Source organism: Anarrhichthys ocellatus, unplaced genomic scaffold (genome assembly GCF_004355925.1).
Source record: "Anarrhichthys ocellatus isolate YVR2014 unplaced genomic scaffold, GSC_Weel_1.0 scaffold55, whole genome shotgun sequence".
NCBI classification, from domain to species: domain Eukaryota; kingdom Metazoa; phylum Chordata; class Actinopteri; order Perciformes; family Anarhichadidae; genus Anarrhichthys; species Anarrhichthys ocellatus.
The window spans coordinates 2,008,979-2,032,720 of NW_022280085.1; the positions used below are offsets into that span (position 1 = coordinate 2,008,979).

Consider the following 23,742-nt stretch of genomic DNA (forward strand, 5'->3'; position numbering starts at 1 on the left):
TTTTTTGGGGGGGGGGGGGGTTAAATTGTGAGTTACAGTAACTGCTGCATGACTTGCTGCAGCGTCGGTCAAGTAAGCCACAAACATGTGAAATGTTGCATTGACAAATTTGCATGTCGTGTGCTCAACAGTAAACACAAACGAAAAACATAACAAGCAAAGAGGAACCACCACAAAGATTAACTGCAACTAAATGTTTCAATTTCACACTGCCTGCAATGACTGTATTTGTATCCGTTTAAGTGAAGAAGAAACCAAACCAAAAGGAAAACATGGCAACTCTAAATATTTCATCATGTGCAAATTCATTGAAACTACAAACTGCATGACCAAATTATTATCTAAATTCACAAACCATCTATTTAAAGCACCTATAATCAATATTGTTTACATCACAAACTGATCAAATGAGTGTGATGTGTATGGAGTCACTATTAGTGACAAATCCAATTGTAACCAGTTGTAACCAATTTGCATCTCTCTTCAGCTTTATGGGACTTTTTTGGCATCCCACAGCTCAGCTGTTTTGTTTTATTGTTTGTTTATGTCTTTGCTGGAAAAGCTTTAAAAACCACTCTGCTGTACCTGCCCAACAAACAGCAGAAATACACAGTTATCAACCTGGCTACCGTTGAAAACAGTGGAACGTTTAGCAGCTAAAGAGACAGATATTTGCCTCAGGATTAACGTGAATGTTGCTCCGTATCGGTTTGATGTGTAAGCTAAGTGTATTCCAATAAGTTCGCCGTACCATTTTAAAGGTGATAATGTGCGATGTGTTCACAGCTTCTTTTCCGCTTCCTCCAAGTTGCCAAAGGAATCATATCACAGACTTAATGAGATGCAAAACACCTGCAGATCTGAGGTGAGACAGTTGCTCATTGTCTCTGAGCCTTGACCTCCAGCTGGGCTTTGAAGCATCAATGAAAATGATGGAAACCGGACGACTTCACTCGTTTACTCGACCAGTCTTCTTTATACATTAAAGTGCACACTCTGCACCATTAGATGCAAGATAAGGGTAGCGAGTGACAATGTCTATGAAACCATGAGGAAGTCATGCTTTCTACACTTGCACAATTCACATGCCAAGCTTGCACAAGGGCCAAACCCATGATTGTAGATTCTTCTAGACCTCGCCTTTAAGAAGGTCTGCTGGTTCGCCTTCTACCTCCAAGCTGCCCTAAAGAGACTCTATCTTGGTATAAACAAGGATTCCACATGGGCTTACTTTCATTTTCCTCATCATGTCCTGTTTTTCTTTATTCACATCTAAAGCAATGAAATCTCGAAGAGACTGGAGCCTCCATGGTCTTAACAACAAAGCAAATTCAAATGCACAAAGTGCTCAGGTGTATTAGACTGAGAGAGACAAAGCACTTTACAATCAATAAGGGTTATTAGCCGCAGATGCAACGATTGCTATTTTTATGGCCGATTACCAATTTTTTAAAAGTCTGACCTGCAGGTTCCGAACTATAACTGACAGCATAAATAAAAAAAACGCAGCGTATATTATCCTCAAAACCACTCACCCAGATCTGCAGCTTGATCCTCTTGTCATTGCGGAACACGGTCTTGACCTTGAAGTCGATGCCCACGGTGCTGACGAAGGCGGAGGTGAAGGAGTCGTCCGCGTAGCGGAACAGGAAGGACGTCTTCCCCACGCTGCTGTTGCCGATGATCAGCAGCTTGAACATGTAGTCAAAGTTCTGGTCGGCCGCGTCCTTCTGGGACGGCTGCTGCTGGAGGCGCGAGTCATTCGATGCCATCTAGAGAGGCGGAGCACAAGGAGGAGGCCGTCTACAAATATGAACGTTTGGCGGACACACGGCCGACACTGGTTTGAATCAACTAGTAAGCTCTTTACTAGTGAATGAAACAGCTGACACAGCACTGTGGAGAAAGATGTGGCTCCACTCATCATTCTGGTGTGGGGGGGGGGATAAAACACTTGTTTGTGTTTCTTTAAACCTGCTGTATTTTACAGGAAAAGCTCTAAAAACTGAACACCATCTGCTCAGCACCAAACAGCAGGCAGCTAATGAGCGAGATACTTCCCTCGGAGGGTCGGAGGAGACCAAAAACAGAGCTAGAAGAGAGAGAATATTGGCCTTACATCCGCCAGGTGGAACAGAAGCACGACTCATAATGAATGATCGTGTTGCTCCGTAACTGCTAGATGTGTGAATAAGCAACCGTTTGATCACATCAGCTTAAATGTGTTCGCAAGTAGCCGTTATCGCAAGGTCAAACACGATTATTTATTGATGAATCAATTAATTTCTGTGCGTTTTCTTACAGAAGTCCAGCAACCACGCCAATCTGCTCGTTATATGCAAACAGTCTTTTCAAAATAAACTTCCGTCTTCACATGCAACAGAGGTCCTTGGCCAGACATTGCGGTTCACGGTTGGCGCCTCAAAAAACAGGTACTGTGCGGAGTTTTTCCACCACTAGCGCTATGAAGCAATGTCTTCGCACGCGCACGAGGATGCGAATGCATGTTGCGATCGCCTTATTATCTGAGCACTGCTGTAGAATTAACCGATGCTCGTCTTACTGGAATATATTTACAGAAGTTACAAAGTTACAGAAGTTGCTATTGATCTACGATTGAATCAAAGCTTCGCCAGATGTTAGACGAATCCATCTGGGATCAGTGTGATCCAGTAACTGCTCGATTGAAAGGGGTTTGCAATCAAAATGAAGACGAGAGTGAGATCAAGTTTAGAATGCTTTCAAATTACGGGAAGCCGTACCATCTGCTTTATTATGAGGATTCATCTCAGATTAATCTCTCCTGAGGGGCCGGTGTGAGGTTACCTGCCGCTAAGTCTTCTGGTGTCGGCCGTCCAAAGTGTGAGTGTGTGTGTGTGTGTGTGTGTGTGTGTGTGGGGGGGGGGGGGGGGGGGGGAGGGCTCACCATGTCCATCTCTCCGAAAACACACAGAGATGATCAATTGGTGTGGCACAGCGTCTCCGTGGAGACCGGACTAGGGACTCAGCTGCCAGCAAGACCCATTAGCGGTCAAAGCAGTCAGTTCACTCGGCTTTTAACTGGCCAGATGGAGGTCTCCGGAGCAGGATGGGGATATCTATCACCCTACCATCAAGGGCTATGGGGGAGGAGGAGGAGGAGGAGGAGGAGGAGGAGGAGGAGCATCACTACTGAGAAATTGGAGAAGCCTCGCAAAATCATTGACTGAGTAAATGTTTGCTCTCACAGTAATTGCACGGCTATGAGAGGGACGAGTCCATGTTCCTTACTTGTATACTGTGCTCTTGTACGCAGTTGTGTTTCCGAAAAGAAGTATCCAAAACAACTGATGTCTGCAAGAGTAAGGAAACACCCCCCAAAAAAACTAACCATGTTATTATTAAAATCCTTCCAACCTTCCAAATCACCTTTATTGGGTTAGTATTGGGATTCTGTAGCTGACGTACACCTCCAGTCCACTGGAAGACTTTTCTACACAGCCTGTGCAAACTTGCGTGCCGGCTGATGTCGAAATGAAGCGCTGTTGTAACAGTAACGCAATCCTCTTTCACTACTCTACTTCACCAGGTAGGTACATGCCTCGTGAACACCATCCCTTTTACGCTGGAAAAGTGCTTCCCTGGGCTTTACGTTGAGTGCGGTGATCGGGGCATAAGTTTCAAGTATTTGCCCTTTAAAAAAAGAAAACATCACATGATGCCCATGTCACATAAGGGTCTCCGGGGGAACATTCTTGTGATCTCTTAAAGATCCCAGAGCACGGATCCACCCATTCAAAAAAAGTATTTCTTAGTCCAACTTTCAGCTCAGCTTAAGCCTGAGATAACCCCAGTCACATGTCCTCAGTGTTTACTGTGGAGCTCAGGATGTCTGCAGGCCAATAAGAAGGTTTACACAGCCAGCGAACACATCCGAGTCTCTTTTCACAAAGATGTCACATAAATTACAAGATTTACATGATGGAGTTTTCTTGTTACTGTGCGCTGTTGAGTGTCAAGTTCCCTCTGCACTGGACAACAAAAAGAACCGGATCCCAACTGAGTGATGACTTTGATAAGGGGCCCCACATCAGCACCTGGTGTCATTTGTCTCCGAGGGGACACACGTCTTCCAAGCAGTGAGACACATCCTCACTGATGAGAGTGAGCGGCGTTATCTCCAGTGAAATCAAACAGAGGCCATTATTGGTGAACAGGGCCCGGTGATGATGCAAACCAGGACCAGCATTAATTAGTGGGGCAGCTGTCACGTCACTTCTTTCATTATTGGGAAGACTGAAACGCAAACACTGATGGGAGATGAAAACTCGTTTTATTACCATAGAGGAAAATGACTCACGTTAACGGTCTAACTTTTTACCCCTTTACGCAGCAATAGCGTGCCGAACGACAACCAACCAAGGGGGGAGTGAAACCATACGTTGTGTATCATTCCGCGAGCATCTACCTGTTAGCATAAATTCAAAATAAAGCGTAACAGCTCTGAGTGACGGTGCCGCGTTAGCACTCGGACATGAAGGAAGCTTTCGCGAGGCAGGACAAAACCCGCTGACGCTGAAACTCGGAAACTTAAACAAACTTACCTTCTTTTGGAAGAAAAGCAAACGTCCAGCTCGGTTCAGAGATACTGTCTTCCGTCCGGCGGCGGTGAGATGCCGGGTAGAGTAACGTTAGCCTGCGAAAGTAAACCTAGCACCTGGAAAATATCCCTTTTTTCCTGCTCCAGCACCAGCACCAGCACCAGCACCCGACCTGCTCTCTCCTTCCTCAACGGGATACTTTTCTTTTTTTCTTTCGAGGTTTGGAGCCGCTCCCGGATGTCTGTAGCGTGGCTGACACTGTGGCTGGAGCTCCGTCTGTGGCAGAGTTAACACGGACTGCTGGAAGCTATGGGGCTGTGTCAGTGTACACAGCGCGAGGAGAGGGCTGTACACCCGGTGCGCGCGCACTACGCTAACGCACACACTCTAGTGAAACAGGAAAGAATAGTTTTAGAATATCTAGTATAGACTGTCTCCAGGCTATTTAAGATTGACATAATACAAATCTATTATAACATATATTTATATTCATATAGTTTATTCGTATACTTTTCAGGAGCCATGCACGTGCAGGAAGATATTTACAAAGAAATCTGTAGATCTACAATCAAAAACAAGTTTGCAAAATGTACAAACAGCGCATCACATATGAAACGATATCATACAAAAGACACATTATCTACACACATTTCTGTGTACCAAAAAACTGAACAAATCAATCAATGCTCCTACCAATACCAAGAGACCTGGAGACCTTTTATAGACTCACTGAGTTCCTTTAACGAGGTTAAGTACATGAACATAGCATAGAAAAGATGCTATGAAGTCCCAGCAGAGATTTTCCAGGAATATTATAAAGGAATATTATTAGAAAAAATAGAAAAGGGATCCAACATCACTTATTGTGTGTATCTCATTGGGATCATTCAAGGTAACACGATGCCAGATGGACAACCTGACTGAGCAGCCTTATTTGACTAAATAAATGTACCCGATTGAAAAACCTCCCCTGGGTTCTTCAACCCAGGGTCTGGGTTCTTCAAGGCCACAGTTACAGTTCACAGTGTGGTAATTCATCTGTGGTTATTAACTGTGTGTGTGTGTGTGTGTTATGGTTATTGTTTGTATCAAACTGAGCAGCCCAGTGTGTTTTTGTTATGCTGCGTACACATCCACCACCGAGATCAAACAATTGCAAATGAGGTCTACATTTCCACATCAGAGATGATCGAATAAAGCTGCCTCGGGCTCCCTGACTCATAATTAATGTAACGCACACCATAGCGCTGCAGGGCTGCTCTGCGGTGTTACATGGGAGCTCCCACCCGTGGTCCCTGAAACCAGTTGTGTTGCAGGTTGTGAACCGCGTCTCAACTCATCGCACACACAAGCTCGTTTCCTTGTGAGGGTCAGGAATGACGGAGGAAGGAGTCACTCAACACTTCCTTTTGTTCCCCCACTTCCTCGTGTTTTACTTTGGACACGCAGAGTTGAGGGGAATTCTTTAACAGTGTGCATTTCTCTTTGTGGTCGGACCAAATATTCTACACATTGTATTGTCAAGGAGTTCTTGATACCAACAGTCCTGAAACTTCTCGAGCTATTTCACTTTAAAATCTCCCCCATGCCATGAAATGGATGAGTGGATAGACTTGTTCTTTGGTCAAACCGGGTTTACTTTCTTTCCTGATGCCACTGCAGCAGGAAACTTCTCCGGACGGTTAAAGACGCAAGATAAATAAATCACATTAAATTATTACTGATGGCAGATAGAGAAACCATCTTTAAAAAGGCCAAGATGAATAAGCATTTGGGAAAAAACCTCAACTTTCAGTCCCATGCTTATTATACTGAAATGTCTCTATTATAATCCATTAGCACTGATGTTGTAGCTGCAGCAGGGACAGTGCCTCTCTCATCCTGTAGCTTGCCAGCGAAGCAGTGTTCTCTGCTTTCAAGGCTGGTTCCTCTCAAAAAAAAAAAAACCTGTGCGTCACCGGTAATTCAATTAAAACCTTTTCTATTCTAAATCCAGGAGCAGTCTGTTTGGGCCTGGGTTCTCTCATCGACGTGGCTCTATGAGGATTAGAAGGACAATTTATTTCCAAACCAATCCAACAATAAAAAAATAAAAAACAGTGTTTGGTTTCAGAGCAGAATGATCATGACAAGTCAAACATGTGGTACAGAATTCAATAAAATAAAAGCGGATGCACATGAAAGAATAATCACATGAGTTGATAAAATTACCATTAATTTTTTATTGAAATATCAGGAAACACACTATTTTACAAATACAAATGCACTAATCTATGCTGCAACATCAGCAACGAACTTTCCTCTGAATACACCTGCGTCCAAACATCGCCCACTGCTGGGGATGTGAGTAAACTGCCCACACAGCACCTGAGGTAAGTGTCTTTTTTTTAAAAATACATTTTGTTCTTAAATGTGATCATGAGCAATATAATCAAATGCTAAATATAATCAAACGCTAAAAACAAATATAAAAATGCATAAAAATACATCCTTTGAGACAGCCGAGTTACTGATTGACTGGATGAAAAGTGCTGATGGATAAAAGAAAACAGCAATGGTGGGTTTTTTATTTTGGGGATGCTAAATAGCAACAAAGGCATTCTCCCTCATAAAGACTCTGCTGCAGCAGGAAAGCAAAACTCTGTGTAATTGGGGCGTTTTTAACTCAAGTCCACTGGATTAAACCTAGCCCTCTCTAAATGCTGGATAAATTCAGAGCCATGTAGATCAAGTTAGTTGTGGTGCAGATGAACCCTATCAGGTTGCAGAGCTGGGACAAGCCGTGGTAGCGGCCAAACGTGCGCTTGTAGGCCTTGTACTTGGGGTCCTGCTCTCGGAGTTTGGCGTAAGCCTCCTTCTGGCTGCCCAGGCCGATCTGGTCCCCGAGGCTGTGCTCCGTCTCCACCTCCCTCATCTGGAACATCACCTCGGTGGCCGCCGGGCCCAACCACTGGGCGTTCAGGCCCGCCGTGACCAGCGCCACGAAGTACAGGACCATCTGCAACACGGGAAGATGCCGATGATTTCCACGCAAATGTGATTTTTTTTGAAAAAGTACTTTGAAAAATGTGTTGTGTCTGACCCGCACGCTCTCGTGCCAGTCCAGCAGCTCCATGGGGTGGTACACGGCGTACACGGCGTACACGGCCAGGCTGATCCCGCTGCTGCCCAGCAGACAGTAGAAGTACAGAGGGAAGAGCTTGCTCTGCACCAGGCCAAAGGTGTGCCGACTGACCTGCCGCACCAATGCAAAACCTGCAGCACAGACATCGAGATCCGGGACAGGGGTCAAAGTTATACCCTCGTGAAGCAGGAATGCTAGGCCTGTCACCATAACTACTTCTGTTGGATCGACATATTGTCCCAGAAATAATTGAGACAAATGATAATATTGTCATTTTACGATAAGTCAATAACATCAAAATGATCAAGTTCATGTTCATATATATTACAAAGAGTCGATAACACAATTATCGTGACAGGCCCAGTTGCAGCCATCTCTTGTGTTTGTGCTCCCACCTGCTATGAAGGAGACCCAGACCTGCATACCCCAGGAGAAGGAGAGCACCAGAAGGTGAAGAACTTTCACCAAGTCCGCAGGCTCCCCCTCTGTTGCCATGATTTCAATCTGCAAAAAATACATAGAATAAATACACAGTTAGCCTCCGTTAACCCTTCTGTTTAGTTGACTTTGGCTTTACTTCCTCATTGGGGGACAATGGACCTCGAGTACAAATAATAATTGCACTTTTTTTTTTTTCTCCTGACCTGAGTAAACCAAATATGTAGAAAAGTATTGAAGTGGCAGCCATTGCTTTAGAGACAAACTGGGCTTGAACATCTGGTGACGTGACACAATATAGAAAGTATAATTCTGACCATACTGTTACTACCATAAGAAGATCTTAAGAGACTTTTACATGTTAATATGAGCTTGAAGAAAAAAATGCACATTCCTTTTGTGAGCCAAAAAGTGAAGTATGTTGTCCCACATAGTGATGTCGCTTAAGTTTGGGGGGGGGGGGGGGGGGGGGCAGAGGTCAACGTCCCTGTTAAACCTCTTAGGAACATATGAACAAACTCTAATATCAGAAATCCAAATAGATTTATTTGGGATTTTGTTTTAGAGGAGGTAGAGCTGCAAAACAGTACTGTCAATCACATATATACTGTACGGCAAATGGCAACTATACAGTACATTATCCTGATAAAAACAATTTTATATATATATATATATATATTTTTTATTTTTATTTTTTATTTTTTATTTTTTTAGCAGTTAGATATGGCAGGACCACACACACACACACACACACACACACACACACACACACACACACACGGACGGACTGGGGCTCTGAGATAAAGGTCTCGTGCATCTCTCTCAGCCTGCTGCTCCACACATGCAGCAAACCTGATAAGTCTCCAGAATGAGATAACAGTGCAGAAGGCAGAGCAGCGAAAAACACATTTCGCAATTCACTAACAATTACATTCATGCCTCTACACGCATCTCTGAACTCATTTGCATGTGGTGATAAAGGTAAATATACTAAAGAGAAGCAGCGGACCTATAGTTTCAGTCAACAACAGCTCACTTTAACACTGTTTCCATCTGGAACTGACCAGCTAACCAGCTGTAGCTTCTGAGCTGGGGGGGGGGGTTACACAAGTTTTATGTCGTCCGCAGAGTTGCTCTCTCCAATTAGCATTTCACCACGAGACGTACAGTTATCTGCGTCACACACACACCTGCACTTACCTTGCTTTCCATGACCTCCGTCGGTAACGTTAATTAGCAACGCCAAATGCAAATGAATAACAACACAAGTACGATCCAAAGGTCAGCTGAGCCACTTCCTTAATCATATCATTGTGTCAACAAGCCCCGCCCCTCATGGCGAGACGGACCAATGGCATTCTTTGAAAATGAATATCTAAATACTTTACAGCCGTTCATAGATTTGTGGTTGATGTTTTCTTTCACAGTCCCTCCCTTACTTTGGGTTTTACTCTCTACTTAAATATGTGACATGATTGTCTGTTTTGATGACGACCAGGAGGAGGACCTTCTTTGTCATGGCTTTGTTACCATTTCAATTTAAGCCCTTTTTGATATTTTTAAAAGATATATATTTTTAAATTATTATTATTGTTACTACTATTATTATTATTGTTGTCGTTGTTGTTGCTATTAATAACCAATAACGAATTATGGTTTGTAATAATAATAATGATAACAATAATAATAATAATACATTAAGTCAAAAATGTAGCCTGAGCAAGATAAAGAAATAGCCACCAATCAATTATTGGATAGTACACATCACAGGACGCCACAACAACAATAATAAGAACAATGATAATGATCATGATAATGATAGTGATAATAATAATAATAATATTAATAATAATAACAATACATCTTTGATAAAAACTATTTTTTTCTGAAATTCAAACACTTCAGCACCTCATCAGTTCTGAGCAACAGTTTCTCAGTTTCTAAATTAAATTAAAAACAGCCAACATAAAATGACAAATTAAGTGCCAGAGCTCCCTCTTGTGAGTTCTTTTAGGGACGTGTTTTCTTTTGTTTTTTTCTTTAAGTTTTTCCATTCTACTGTTAGCCCTGATACATGTATTGTTTTGCCTTTAAAATCAGCCTCTCACTGCCTTTTTTTTTTTAGATTGTTTTTTTTTTTTGTTCAATTTGTTTTATACTCTGTATATTTGTGAAAACCATGGATACCGTTACTGAATACTGAGAGTATTTCTACTTGAGGAGGTTTCACTTATTTCTGTGACACACACTATCAGACTTATATTGTTCACTACATTTTAACCTCAAGTTGATGTGGCTCAGACTTTTCATCATTTTGGGGGGAGAGAAACCTTTTATCAACGGGCTTAACCATGACAATTCATCACTTTATCTCATTTGGATAATCAATAGAATATTCGAAAATTTCCAGTTAAATTACAGTTGCCAGGATAGCTAAATAGGATTTATTTTCATCTATTCATCTCAACTATCTATCTATCTGAAGTTGTATGATTTGAAGGATGTCACGTTTGCACCATCACCAGAGGAGGGAGTTAATTTAGAAGGAGAGACACACTATTGGATACAAAACGCTGCCAGTCTCCTCCTCTCAGCCAATCACAGCCCAGAGAGGCGCAGTACCCGGATGAAGTTGAATACACAGAGCATCCTCCGCTGCTTGACATCCCTCAGGTAAGACAGACAGTCACACCATTAAACAAATGCGAAATAACACAACCCATAACACACGCACTTCAGTTTGACGTTTTACCTTCAAAGTCGTTTATCAAAAGCGTCTTTTTTTTTTTTTTTTTTATCTCATACGTCTTTACCCACAAGGTAGCATGTTAGCGAGTTAGCTTGCTAGCGTGTAGCAGTAGCTTATTGGCGCTTCAGCTCAAGTGTTTTTCTGATCCGGTCTGACGTAAGTTGATTTGTTCGGCTGCGGTTGTAGCTGTAGACTGATAACGCGGCTGTAATAAAGCATAATTCAGATTTGACTGTGTGTATATTAGAGGCAGAGTTATTATCCACGAGGGAAAGGTGAAATGTAGTCACAGGTCTGTTAGTTTTGGTCCAGTGATTTGAACGTTACCTGCGTTATGAGCCAGGTAAGCAGCCATTACTGGTTAACAATGACTAGTCTTATCATAATGGCTGCTTGTGTATAGTTCTATTGTTTAGAAGTATAGGTGCAAAGCAATGGAACTAATACTGTACCTACCGTGAGTGTGTAAGTGTCTGGTAATGTCTCTTAACAGTTTTTTTGTTTTGTTGTTTTTGCAGCCACACAACATTACAAATGGGGCGTAGGAAGTCAAAGAGAAAGCCACCTCCAAAGAAAAAGATGACTGGCAACCTGGACGTCCAGTTCACGTGCCCGTTTTGTAATCACGAGAAATCCTGCGACGTCAAAATGTGAGTAAACATAAAAGCGCAGGCAGAAATAGAGACGTGTGCACCATACTCATAACTGTTTTACAGGGAACGAACCCGCAACACAGGAATTATATCGTGCAGTGTTTGCTTGGAGGAGTTCCAGACTCCGATTACCTGTATCCTTTTTTGATCAATTGTTTTGTGGAATTAAATCATGTATAAAGTCAGGTTTTAAAAGCTGTGGAGCGAGTGGTTCTGGTTTTTTTGGAATGCCCCTTAACCCTGTTCCCATCAGATCTGTCTGAGCCGGTGGATGTTTACAGCGATTGGATCGATGCCTGTGAATCAGCCAATCAATAGTCATGTTTTCCTGTGACTCTCCTCTTCCCTCCAACCTCACTCACTTACACTCCTCCCCTGTGATTGGTCCATTGAATTCAGCCCTGTTCCACTAGCACAGTGTAGCAAAATCTTCACAAAACTACAGCAGCGTTGTGATTTTGCATGAGACGCTGGTCAGTTTGATTTTGCTACAGTGTGGCTTGCCGAGCACGCCACCTTCCTCTGGCTGGGCCAGAGAGTTGCCATGTTTTGTCTCCCTCACAGTTCTCAGTGTAAACGTTTTCTTTTTATTCAGTTTCTTTGATGTGTTTTTTAAAATTTTTTTAAATGATTAGATGATTGTTTTGTCTTTTATTCCGATGAAATTGTCTTAGAATTTCAATTGAAAAATGTAACTGACTGAAATTTCCATCAGTGTTAGACATTCCATGTCCTCAATCGTTATTCTTTGTGTTTATTGATGAAAAATATGACAAATGTCTCGTCTTTAGGTCGTAATCAGTAGATGATAAAGTGCGTGTTACTTTTGTGGAAGTAGTTTTTCTAGTTTTCACCCCCGTCTCTAATGCACTGAACCATTTTGTTGGATTAATTTTTAAGTTTCAACTGTCGAAACCTTTGTTTGTTGGACCAGTATACATATATATGTATATGTATTTGTACTGCTAGATTTGATTATTGTCCTTTTTTTTTTTTAAATCACAATCATGTACTTTCACTACTAATACGTATTTCACATCTACCGTGTATTTTTAGGCAATGAGAAAAATAAATCAGAACCATATTTTTTTCAAGTGTTTTTTTATTGCACAGTCATGTTTAGTGAACGCGTATAGAAATAAAAACAAAACAAAAAGGTCAAGAGGTTAGCAAAGATGTAAAGTTTGAACAATGTTGAAAAAAAGCCAACACATTAAAGTGAAATGTTACGATACATTCACTCAACATTGCTGACATCACAGGGAACTAAAAACTACATTTGATTGAATAAAAAAAGGGAATGTTCAGACGTTTGATGGATTGTACAAGTGCTTTCCCTCCACTAGATGGCACACTGCTACATGTCCTCGATCGTGGCTGCGACTCCTTTGTTGCTGAACAATTAAAGAGCTCCGATCTATTGGCCCATTCAGCACATGAACACACACATGAAGCTTCTTTAACACCTAATTCTGACAGTAATTGGGAGCCGATACATCCGAAGATTTCACAAAGAAATGCGGAGGTTTCGATGTGAAGCACTCGACTAGGTGCCCGAGACTCCTCTGAAGCTTTTATGAATGCACATTACTGCTTTCTAATGTGTTAAATGAATCCCGTAACCCTCCGCTAACATTACATTCAAAGCATTCGGTGGGTTTCAACAGTATGACGCAGAACATTTAAAAAACAAGAATCTCATCTGGATATTTGGCATGATTCACTGAGCAATCATCAGGTAGTACAGGCACCAGGGTCTACTTTGATATTGACATCAATGGAGGATGAAGTACTCGGATACTTTACTCTAGTATACCATAAGTGTTAAAATACCCCCGTTACCAGTCCAGCATTTGAAATGTTATGTGCTGCACCGAATGTTTGTTGTTTTTTTACATTTGAAGCTTCTATTGGAGGCTTTCGAATGTCTGCCATATTTCATGACGTCATCACCCTAAATTTAAAAGTGCAGCGAGCGGGTGAGCAAAACGACAACGTTGTTGAAAGCTAAACGGCAACAAATATGAATTAAAGTGGAATATTTAAGATGGATAAATATGTGAATTTTGTAAATAGTTACATCCATCTTATTTTTCAATACATTTTGACTTTTGGACTCGACTCTGGAGTGACTGGAAATAATTGGACCACAGGAGTCGGAAACAATCCTACCACAACAAATAGTATAATTCTAATAATATTAGTGGAGCCTGTACAGAAATACCCGATTTAAAACAAAAATGAATAGACTTAGAAAAAAAAAAAAAAAATGTTAATTTAGAATTCGAATGTCAACTCTAGGAATGAAGCTTGGACTGTTTGTTACAGCCCTAGAGATGTTACGAAGGTAAAAGTACATTAAAAATGGCCCCTGTGGTTGTTATTCTACTTATTATATTATTATTATTATAACCTCATTTGTAAAATTGTATCTTGTAAAGTTACTATAACTGACAAATAAGTGCAGTGGATTAAAAAGTACAAAATAATCATCTGAGTCCATTTCAAATAGAAATACTCAAGCAAAGTACCTCAAGTTTGTACTTAGCAGAAGTACTTCATTAAACTCCACCACTGCTTACTAACTAGGCACAAGGTTGAGCGGCACAAAAGCCAAAGAAACAACAAGACAAAGACTACTGGTGACTAAGTTTACCCTAACTTCAAACTATATATATATATATATATATAGTTCAACACCTTTATCAAAAAGCATCTATTCTTTTCCCCTCAATACCTCCTTTAAAAAGATGCACATGCGCAACAAAGCAATATAAATTAGCCCCGTAAAAAACAACGGTGGGTCATTTGTGCAGGCTGGTGAACATGACAGCGCGGGTGCTCGCAAAACAAAGCAATGTCCGCACAAAGCTACCAGTCCTCCCGCATCGCCGGCCCTCGGCTCAGTCTGTGGGAAACCGCCGGAGCTTTCCGTGTCGTCCCGAGGTGGACTCCCGGGTCCGGATGGGTCAAAAAAGTTCAATAGCGCCAACGTCACTTGTTTCCTTTAAATTCTGCTTCGTCAGTGCTCAAACTGGATTGGAAGGGTAGGGAGGTGAGGGGGTGTCGACAGTTAAAATTCAAAATCTCTAATTACAATGAAAGTATAAAAGACTGTAGCAAAAAACAAATCTATAAATAGCAAAGGTCATTAAATCAGAGCGTTGCTTGGGTATGTCTAGCGGTAACAAAATCCATCAGAGCAACGTGATACAGAGGTTGGCCGCTGCATGAAATCTTTGACGTAAGGTCAGTGCAAACACTATTCTTTCCTTTTACTCACGGAAAGACGAACAATAAATTCCTAAGAGTAAAAGTACGTTTAGAAAGACGACGTGGAACGAAGACGACGTCGGTCGGCGTTAAAAATAACAGTCTGGTAGGTTTGATCGTCACGAAGACAGCAGTGGTTGGTTGTCTGAAGTTAAGCAAAGAGGAGGGAGGGGGTGGGGGGCTGTGGTTCTCTTAGTCAGAGTACTGGTAGCCGTCGAACTCCGCCTCGCTCCCGTTGTCGCAGTTGGCCTCGGTGGGGTTGGTGCAGTACTTGTTGTCGTAGACCTGGCGGGGCTGGCCGTAGGATGTCATGCCCTGCTGCGAGGCCACTTTGTTGGTGCCCATCTGCAGGGAGATGGTGGTGGTGTCACAGTTCTCCAGGTCCAGCTTCTTGTTGAAGATAAGTCTCCTGCTCCCCGGGGCGGTCATGCCGGCCTGCGGGGGGGGGGGGGGGGGGGCATAAACATATACATTACCGTTCATAATCCTGTTATTTTGGTGTTTTTCTTCTCTCCTTTAATATTTTTAACAGATGTAAAGACAATTTAAAAAGTATAATTCAGACAACATATGTATTATCTACATTTGAAATAGTTTTGGCCTCATAAGAAGGAGAATCAAACGATTAAAACTTCCACTGAGTCGATGTCCCTACAGTGTTGCACGACTCCAGAAAAGCAATTCAAACCACAATATTGCGACTGGACTAAAGATTTTTGGGAAGCCCTCTGCAGTCTACTGGAAGAGGTTTAAACTGGGATTTGTTCAGCTGACCTTCTATTTCTATTGTGAAGTTTGAAAAAGAGCTTTGCTAAAGCAACACACCTGCTAATATTCAGGCTTGTTATAAGATAAATGATTGTGCATTCGACACTAAAACAGGAACGGTTCGTATTTAAAGCCGCGCACATTTTGATGCCGAGCTTCCAGTTTCTTTCACCAATGACTGCTGACTTCTTCTATTCTCATTCAACGGTTGCTCAGAGGGATCTTTGCCTTTTTTGGTGCCCTTTGAATTATCAGCGTTTTGTTCTCAGTGTCCGAAACAAACCCCTTCAAACGAAATCAGAATTATTAACAGGACTTTCTACCTTAACTAACCTAAAACCTGGAACGAATAGAGCTTTTGTAGCAGCAAACATTTGAACAATAGTGTATACTTAATTAAATCAAAGAATAAAGCTGGTGACGTGTATGTTTCTGACTGTTAACTAATCCCACGAAAAGACCAAAACCAACAACACTAATAATTGATCCTACGAACAAGTATTATCGGAGTATCTTCCTTCTCTGTGCCGTTGGTGTCCATTCCTTGATCCATGCTCCTTCATTATGATGGCACTGTGGTCTGTTTTTATTGTCAATCCCACAAATCCCTGCTACATCGACCTGCCTATCAATTACATAAACGTGGTTATAATATAATCTTTTTCATACTACTACCACTTTGAGTGGTAGAAGTTTTCCTTTAATCCGTTTCTTTTCCTACACATTTCAACTGTTTATCAATTATTTTATATCCATTTTAGCAATTTATTCAATACTTTTAGCTGTTTGTGAAGCTTTTAGCGAACTATTCCAACAGTTTGTTAACTAATGTTTGCTAACTACGTCAACCAACTGTTTAGACTCATCTCTGCTAATTATACTTTGCGTGCACTCCCAATCGCACCCCAGCGTGCGTCCAGGTGTGTTTTTTATGAGATGTGTTGACGACAACAAAGTTTAGAATAACAGAAGCCTCGCCCTTTAAAATCAACTCACCTGGCTGGCTCCCTTGTTGGTGCCCATCTGTAGGCTGATGGTAGATTGGTCCAAAGGGGTCTCCATGGCCATCTTGGAGTCATACAGGTGTCGCCGTGTGCCGTAGGAGGTCATGCCCTTTTGGCTGGCAAACTGGTTGGTGCCCATCTGGAGACGGAGCGAAACGCAGCGAGTTACAGAGCTGCAAACACACAACGTTTAGGCCCCAACCCAACGTCCCAATATAACAGGCTGAACTCCCATGTGCCGTCCTCTTTGTTTACCTTTTTTTTTTCTCTTACATCTCCATGCTTCCACTGGTAACCCCGTGTTTAAAGTCACATTGCTATGAATTGTGGGTAATTCCGTCAGGCAAAGTCTGCAGAAATGCGAATCTTACGGAAAGGGTTCATAATTTAATCAAAATGTCTGCGAAAGAGCCCTCAAACACTCGACCTTTTGAAAGTGGGACAGAACTAAACCCTTACGAATGTCCGGGAGTGAGGGGAGTGGGTCATGGTCTTAAGACACAGAGGACGCTTTGGGCAGTATTGGTACCTATGATGGCAAAAATTCCCATGAGTGTGTTATTATTCCACATGCAGGGCGGGTAAGAGAAGACTCAATTAAGAGGTTTCTGTGAAGATATATTCAGCATGAAGTCCAGCAGCGGGTACAATACGAACCCACTTGGCCGGCAGAGCATCTCTGGACACACATGCGCCTACAACCCCGTGAGAAAGCGTGGTCATAGAAAGCAGTGGATTCCAGGTTTATTTATTATTTCCGCTGCTCTGACCTGCAGGCCGATGATGTTGCGTCCCTCCTTGAGCTTCTCCGGAGCGAAGCGCCGCTGCTGCTTCTCAGCGTACTTCACTCCCAAGTCGTACTTGGAGTGGAAACCTTTGGACTTGGCCTGAGAGAAAAAGAGAAAGAGAGAGAAAGGTGGCAGAGACAGAAGGGAAAACGGTGGTAATCAGAGTGCATTCTTCGTACCCATATTGTTTTTATTATTATTCTGCCGTTGCCATACTGTAGTCCTAGTCTACGCAGCACAAAGCACTCACACAGGTAGGCTGATTGCTGCAACATGTATGCGATTATCAGGATATACTTCTGTGCATCATTGTTAATACTCATGGTTTCTTTAGGCTATAAATTAGAAAACAGTTACTCTAGTGTTTGTTGATTGCACCCGATTCTCTCACTCAGTAACATTCAGATTGTGAGTAAAGCACCAACATCAGTCTCCTCTACAACAGATGAGTGTGTGTGTGTGTGTGTGTGTGTGTGTGTGTGTGTGTGTGTGAGAGAGTGTGTGTCCTCACCATTCCAGCCAGAGCGATGAGCGTGCTCTGGACCTGAGTGTGGTTGACATTTTCAAACAGATCGTTGGCCTCGAAGATGTCATCTGGCCTCAGGCCGTACACTGTGATCGCGCGGACAAAATTCCCTATGTTTTCCAGCTGGAGGAAGAAAAAAAAAAAAAAAAAAAAAAACAGACAACGGAGCTAGTTGAGAAGAGCGTCTATTTTGACATCTGACGTAAAGTCCTGAGCAGAGATGCACTGATACCGATACAGAATGTCTGTCCGATACCGACTCAAATAGCTGGATCTGGTACGGGACACCATTCGGTACATCTTTATCTATGGATTTATTAGTTACATTTTGTTTTCCAAAGTAAGGAAAGCAATGTTTACGTCAAGCCTGGTGTTGCCTTCCACAGAAAAGAATGATCCCAGTCACTTCCACAGAATGAGGCATGCAGCTTGTTAATTAAACATTGGCATCGGCCGAGGTATGGATATCTGTATCGGGACTCAAATTGGTCGACTGAATAGTTTGGGAAATATTTCTATTTGCTTTCTTGTTCTTTATCGGGTGTTAATATCACAGAGGGGGGATTTTTGCTTCAATCGAGCCTTACAAGCTTGTTTTTAGTTGAGATTTGCATCATTTGATACGGTGGCTACTTTAACTAAGTTCCACATGTTGTGGAGGAGGACCGTGACTCACAGAACAAAAACAGCTTATTTTTGTTCCCTTCCACAGAGCGGATGCATTACCTGGTGCCAGTTTTGAGTGGAGCTGCTGACCTTTCTCACAGAACCCGGATGGAGCACATTAATGAGTCTACAAAGAAAGAGACACAAAGTTCAAGGAAGTTACATTTTTAAGAAGTAATCTCTAATAATAAAGGTATCAGTATTATTAGAAAGGTTGATTTAATGTTCCCGTGCTACAAGCATCCTTCTCATTGTCTCCATTCACTCACTCGCACAGCAGGACCCCGTCCTTCAGACTCTCCATGAAGCCGTCCCCTATCCTCTTGCCCGTCACATCCTGAATCCACAGCCTCAGCTCCTCTTCCTTCTGGTGGTCGTACTTCCCTGCAAGCTGAGGGGGAGGGGGAGGTCAGAGGTCAAACGTGAGGTTGAACTTTTGTGTTTTATGTTCAGTTTTGTTTCAAAGAGACAGCTGACTTCAGCTGATCGGAAAATCGACGAATTAAAAGAACAATAAAAGAACGATGCACAGTTCACCACTTTTAACTCGTCGAAGAACAAAAAGTGTCAATGTGGGCATCGAACAGTGTCAAATATTGTCCTGTGGAAGATCCTTTCCATTCCATATGTGTGAAATGTGGCATTTTTAATTGAACGGTAACACTTTCTTTTACAAAACTGTGTATAATTTCCATAATTTTTCTCATAAGAGACGGCACAATCCTAATCTGTGCCATCTTTGAAAGGCTTACTGTAGAATAAAGAAATACTTTGAGATGAGGCGTACAAAAGGAACGGGGGGGGGGGGGGATGAAAATTAAAAAGCCCCGTGGACATTCCTGCATGGAGAAACACGCCAGCCGCTCTCTCTTCTCTCCATGCATTTCCTTATTGGCACAAACACGTTGCCCCCTAATACTTTGAATTCTGGCATGGGGTTTCAAGGCTGCTTGAGCCTGCCCCCCCCCCCCACCACTGCGCGCACACACACACACACACACACACACACACAAGTTTGGGATCGGCAGCCAACACAAACAAGTATTTCTAAAGCAGCAGGGATCGCGGAGCTTCCAGTCCATCACACCAAACTTGGGAGAAACAGTTCCCCCCTGAAAAACACTCCTCCCTCTCCCTCTGACCGACTTGTCTTCCCCGATCGGCCCGGCTCATATTTCTCCCTCTCCCTCTCCCTCTCCCTCTGGGTTTTCCACAATCTGCCCTTTTACAGCGAGTAGAGTGCTCAGACAAACCCACGTCTGATGGAGAGACAGGAAGGGATCCACAGGTCCTCAGCTGCATTTAACCGCGGTGTTGGTGTTCTGGGATTCTGAGATTAAAAAAGCCATATTCATTCAGTATCAAAACGAAAATCCTCAATAAAGTGTTTGAGTACCTCAAAATTGTGCTTCAGTACAGTACTTGTGTATTTGTTCAAGTGGTCCAAGTCTGCACTGAAGTCATGATCTTGTTTAGTCGCTCTTTCAAGCAATCATTTCCTTCTTCAAGTCAAAATTTTGCCGATTTTTGACTGTATTCTAATTATTGGAAGTTATTGTGCAGCTGTTTGTGTGTAGATGACAATTTACATTTGAGAGGTTCGGCTTCTTTGTGAAATTAAAATAAACCATTCCACTATCTATAATTCTTTAAGTGAGGTGTTGAAGAAAAGGGGTCGTTTTTGTGAGCGAAACTCAACACTAAGACAAACATTTTTAACGATACTCCGACCTAAAACAAGACTATGACACGTTTGCTTAAACAAAGTGTGACAGTAGCACAAGAAGCTGCTCGTCTCTGACCGAGAGTTTACTTACTAACAAGATTCTTTGCACAGATTTGTCTGTGTAACAGTAGAGGAAGTAGAGAATACTCATAAAGTCAGTGATTCCCCTCAGTGATGTCATGCGATGTCAGTTACACAGGCATATCTAAAGATAGCAGAGAGTAGCATTAGCCACCATAAACCGCTGGTCACACCCACAGACTGTCTAAAAGAAGAGGACGTCACTCGTTGGTTTGTGGACTGACGTTTCGAAGCCTCAAGCTCAGCAATTTGGTCGTCGCCATCTTGGCTTTTTTTTGCAACTAGTGAACAGAAGTGACCATATTTGGACTGAGGAGGAGTGACGGAGAGACACCGTTTACGGCTCTGGTAGACCTATCAATCACAAGGTAGCCCCACCCTAAAGCATAGGCAATAGCATGCTGTATTGAAGAAGACTTGGAACTAGAGATTGAGACCATGAACTCATGTTTACTGCGGTAATAAATCAATGAGAAGTAGAGTCATTTTCTCATAGACTTCTATACAATCAGGCTTCTTTTTGCAACCAGAGGAGTCGCCCCCTGCTGGTCAGTAGAGATAATGCAGGTAACGGCACTTCATTGGTTTCACTGGTCACACCAGACTATGGCTGTAGCAGCAAAACACCTGAGTGCACTGAGTAATGGTGGATTATGAATTCATTTTTAACTTTTAGAAGTTACAAAGCCTTACTTTAGGTATGGGTCCACACAGCCTATGCTGAATCTCAGGGGGCCATTTGAACTATTGCATATGACCATGTGGGGTCCACCGCAGAGTAGAGGGTAAATACATCTACCTGTCCGGCTGTTTAAAAGCGATAAACAGAAATCCCTTCATACTCAAACAAAGACACAGTCTGACATCGGGTCTTCGCCATGTAGTGGATCCACTGTGCGAAGCCGCTGACACGGCTTCGTCTGTGCCATCCATCCCCTGTGCACCTGCATTCTGTCAGGGCAGTGTTTTGTCAATCCGGACCGCAATGTAAACTGTTTAGAGAAGGGACACTTTCTCAATCTCCAAGTGCAGAGCCTGGTCGGTCCTTAAAAGGCCATTAGATCACGCCCGACGTACCCGTCAAGTCTTTTCTGCTGCGTCGATCTCTGAAGTCACACTGATGGAAATGACCATCCCTGCATGAACCCACGAAGGCTCAAACGAAACGTTTAATTCCCTCGCCTACTCTTACAGGATACTTCTTCCTCTTGCCCTTGTGTGTATAATCGACTTGTGGGGAAAAAAAGGCAGCAAAACAGCAACGCACCGGCGGCAAAAAAAACACCAATTGGGACGGAGAGCCCGCTGAGTGCTGAATAGCAGTAATGAAAGGAATGTGGGCTTCACAGAGTGCAGTGCACCTCCGTGTGTGTGTGTGTGTGTGTGTGTGTGTGTGTGTGTGTGTGTGTGTGTGTGGGGACTGAAAGACCCGATGAGAGACGGCACTATTCAGGGACAAGACCACATCCCTCCAGGACAATAACAATGATGATGGTGGTGGTGGTGGTGATCTGGGAGTTGGAACGCTGACCTTTCTCATCCTGAGCAGGCTGTCGGCAGCTCTGACTCACCCCACTGTACAGAGTCACTGCTGTCACGACACAGAGAAATAACTGCATTATATTCACAATGGCTGTGTTGACACTTCCTTTCAGAACGGTGACAGCATGAATGCTGGGAAATACGGCTGGCACGACACCATGCAGGGATGGGATGCAACTATAAAGTATTTAGGTCCAAATCTGAGGTATTTCTATTGATGCTACGTCACTGCAATTCAGAGGGACACACTGTACTTCACTATAGTACTTTACAGATTAATACTTGACGTATGAACATGTTATTCAACGCATTTTTCATAGCATATACAGTTTAAATCAGCTCCAACTGGACTCCTGGCCAACATCAAAACGCTGCTTGCATCTTCATTCATCAAAAGATAATAATCTAACATTTACAATTTAACACGGACCTGAGCAATATTCCTCCACTTTTTCTGGAAGTAACATTTTGAACACAGGCCTTTTACCTGTAATAGAGTATTTTGACATTGTAGTACAACTACAGTTTCTTGAGTAAAAGGAACATCAGAGTTCTTCTTCCACCCCATGTCACTCACTCACTCACACACATTCATTCATTCATTCATTCATTCATTCATATAAGCCAACATTATGTCCCTTTAAATCATTAACAAACATTAGAGATACCTTCATCTCTCAAAACCAACAAGCTTATTAAACGTTCACATTTCCCCCAGTGTGATGTCTTACAGCCAAGGAGATCAGTGGCAGAGGAGACACAGAGCACAAGTCTGCCATAATCACACTAATGATTTGGCCACAGAGACTCACTTTCAGCTCCAAAACAATCACTTCCCTCACTGTGTGATCTGCTGTCAAAGTGTTTGTTAGCCAAGCACACTGGAACGAGGGGAGAAATACATCACGGGCTCTTTTTAATATCTGATTTAAGGGCTAACAGTTACAACCACTCAGCATGCTTTTTTTTTTTACGTCCTTTTCTAACCTGTTAAACTAAAGAGGCACGAGCCAACATGACTTCAACTAGCACACACCGAAGCTTTCATCCAGAAACTTCTCGCACTACCTCCATATAAGGACTTCAGTGTGTCCTAGCCCGCCACCTTCATCTTGAATTTCGTTATAATTTTTGAATAAGACAAAAAAAAATGTTAAAATAAGGCCACAGAGAGTGTTTACGGTGTGCGTCATCATGCCTCGTTGACCCTTGACCTCAACGTTACTTGGGGGACTGGACGCTCCAGCTGGAACGCGTTTTTTTCGGTACATAAATAATATTACACTTCTTAGAAAGTGTGAAATGAAAGTGAACCTACCTTACTCTTGACCTCGGCAGACAGACCGAAGGCAGGTCCGCTCCTGAAGTGCGTTGTCATCCTGTTAGTCTCGTGTATTTACAGTGGAGCCGAGGAGGCGCTTTAAAAACGGAGAAGCAGGTTTACAACTCTCTGTCCGAGGTGGTGGTGTGGGGGGGGGGGCGCACAGAAAAAGTCCCTAACAAGTCCGTGGGTATCTTTATTTATTTCAAAAATGTAAAAAAAAATAATAATAAGTGTTCGCCGCAAGTGCAATGAGACCTGCTCGTGAGGCTTTTAAGAGACAACTTCCCGACACTTTTCTGAATCTTTTTTAAACGCTTCCCATGTGTGCGCTCTCTGATTGGCCCGGGCCCGCCGTCCAATCCGGACGCAGCCTCCTCTTTTTTTCTGAGGGGCGGGGGGGTGGGGGGGTGTGTGGGATGTGATGTCACCGCTCGGGTATTAGATTTAATCAGTGTCACTTTTTCCATCTTCACTCAGGCCGGTCGGAGATGCTTTTCACC

General features: G+C 42.7%; 4 protein-coding genes across 5 annotated transcripts in view; 1 reads left to right on the forward strand and 3 right to left on the reverse strand.

Annotated features, from left to right (window-relative positions):
• Positions 1 to 4,900, reverse strand: part of rab3db (RAB3D, member RAS oncogene family, b) — a 12,649-nt gene extending 7,749 nt beyond the window's left edge. Inside the window, exons 1-2 of the mRNA XM_031870948.1 lie at positions 4,584 to 4,900; positions 1,536 to 1,772 (exon numbers count right to left, since the gene is read on the reverse strand). Coding sequence (XP_031726808.1) covers positions 1,536 to 1,772 — 237 coding nt within the window. The 5' untranslated portion in view covers positions 4,584 to 4,900. The remainder of the gene's footprint in view (positions 1 to 1,535; positions 1,773 to 4,583) is intronic.
• Positions 4,901 to 6,784: 1,884 nt separating this feature from the next.
• Positions 6,785 to 9,445, reverse strand: tmem205 (transmembrane protein 205). The gene is made up of 4 exons (XM_031871006.1): positions 9,343 to 9,445; positions 8,100 to 8,208; positions 7,663 to 7,835; positions 6,785 to 7,578 (listed from the first exon to the last, which is right to left on the reverse strand). The coding sequence occupies exons 1-4, from the start codon at positions 9,352 to 9,354 to the stop codon at positions 7,276 to 7,278; spliced, it is 597 nt and encodes a 198-aa protein (XP_031726866.1). The 5' UTR covers positions 9,355 to 9,445; the 3' UTR covers positions 6,785 to 7,275.
• A 1,314-nt stretch (positions 9,446 to 10,759) lies between these two features.
• elof1 (elongation factor 1) lies at positions 10,760 to 12,633 on the forward strand. Of its 2 annotated transcripts, none has more exons than XM_031871039.1 (4): positions 10,760 to 10,815; positions 11,410 to 11,541; positions 11,608 to 11,678; positions 11,798 to 12,633. In XM_031871039.1, the coding sequence occupies exons 1-4, from the start codon at positions 10,769 to 10,771 to the stop codon at positions 11,860 to 11,862; spliced, it is 315 nt and encodes a 104-aa protein (XP_031726899.1). In that variant the 5' UTR covers positions 10,760 to 10,768; the 3' UTR covers positions 11,863 to 12,633. The 2 variants fall into 2 exon arrangements, with proteins under 2 accessions (XP_031726899.1, XP_031726901.1); XM_031871041.1 differs by lacking the exon at positions 10,760 to 10,815 and adding an exon at positions 10,826 to 11,047.
• cnn1b (calponin 1, basic, smooth muscle, b) lies at positions 12,629 to 23,497 on the reverse strand. Its single transcript, XM_031871038.1, has 7 exons — positions 23,237 to 23,497; positions 18,839 to 18,960; positions 18,630 to 18,696; positions 17,889 to 18,026; positions 17,360 to 17,476; positions 16,582 to 16,728; positions 12,629 to 15,252 (listed from the first exon to the last, which is right to left on the reverse strand). Exons 1-7 carry the CDS (start codon positions 23,294 to 23,296, stop codon positions 15,010 to 15,012), a joined length of 894 nt encoding a protein of 297 aa, XP_031726898.1. The 5' UTR covers positions 23,297 to 23,497; the 3' UTR covers positions 12,629 to 15,009.
• Positions 23,498 to 23,742: the final 245 nt, after the last annotated feature.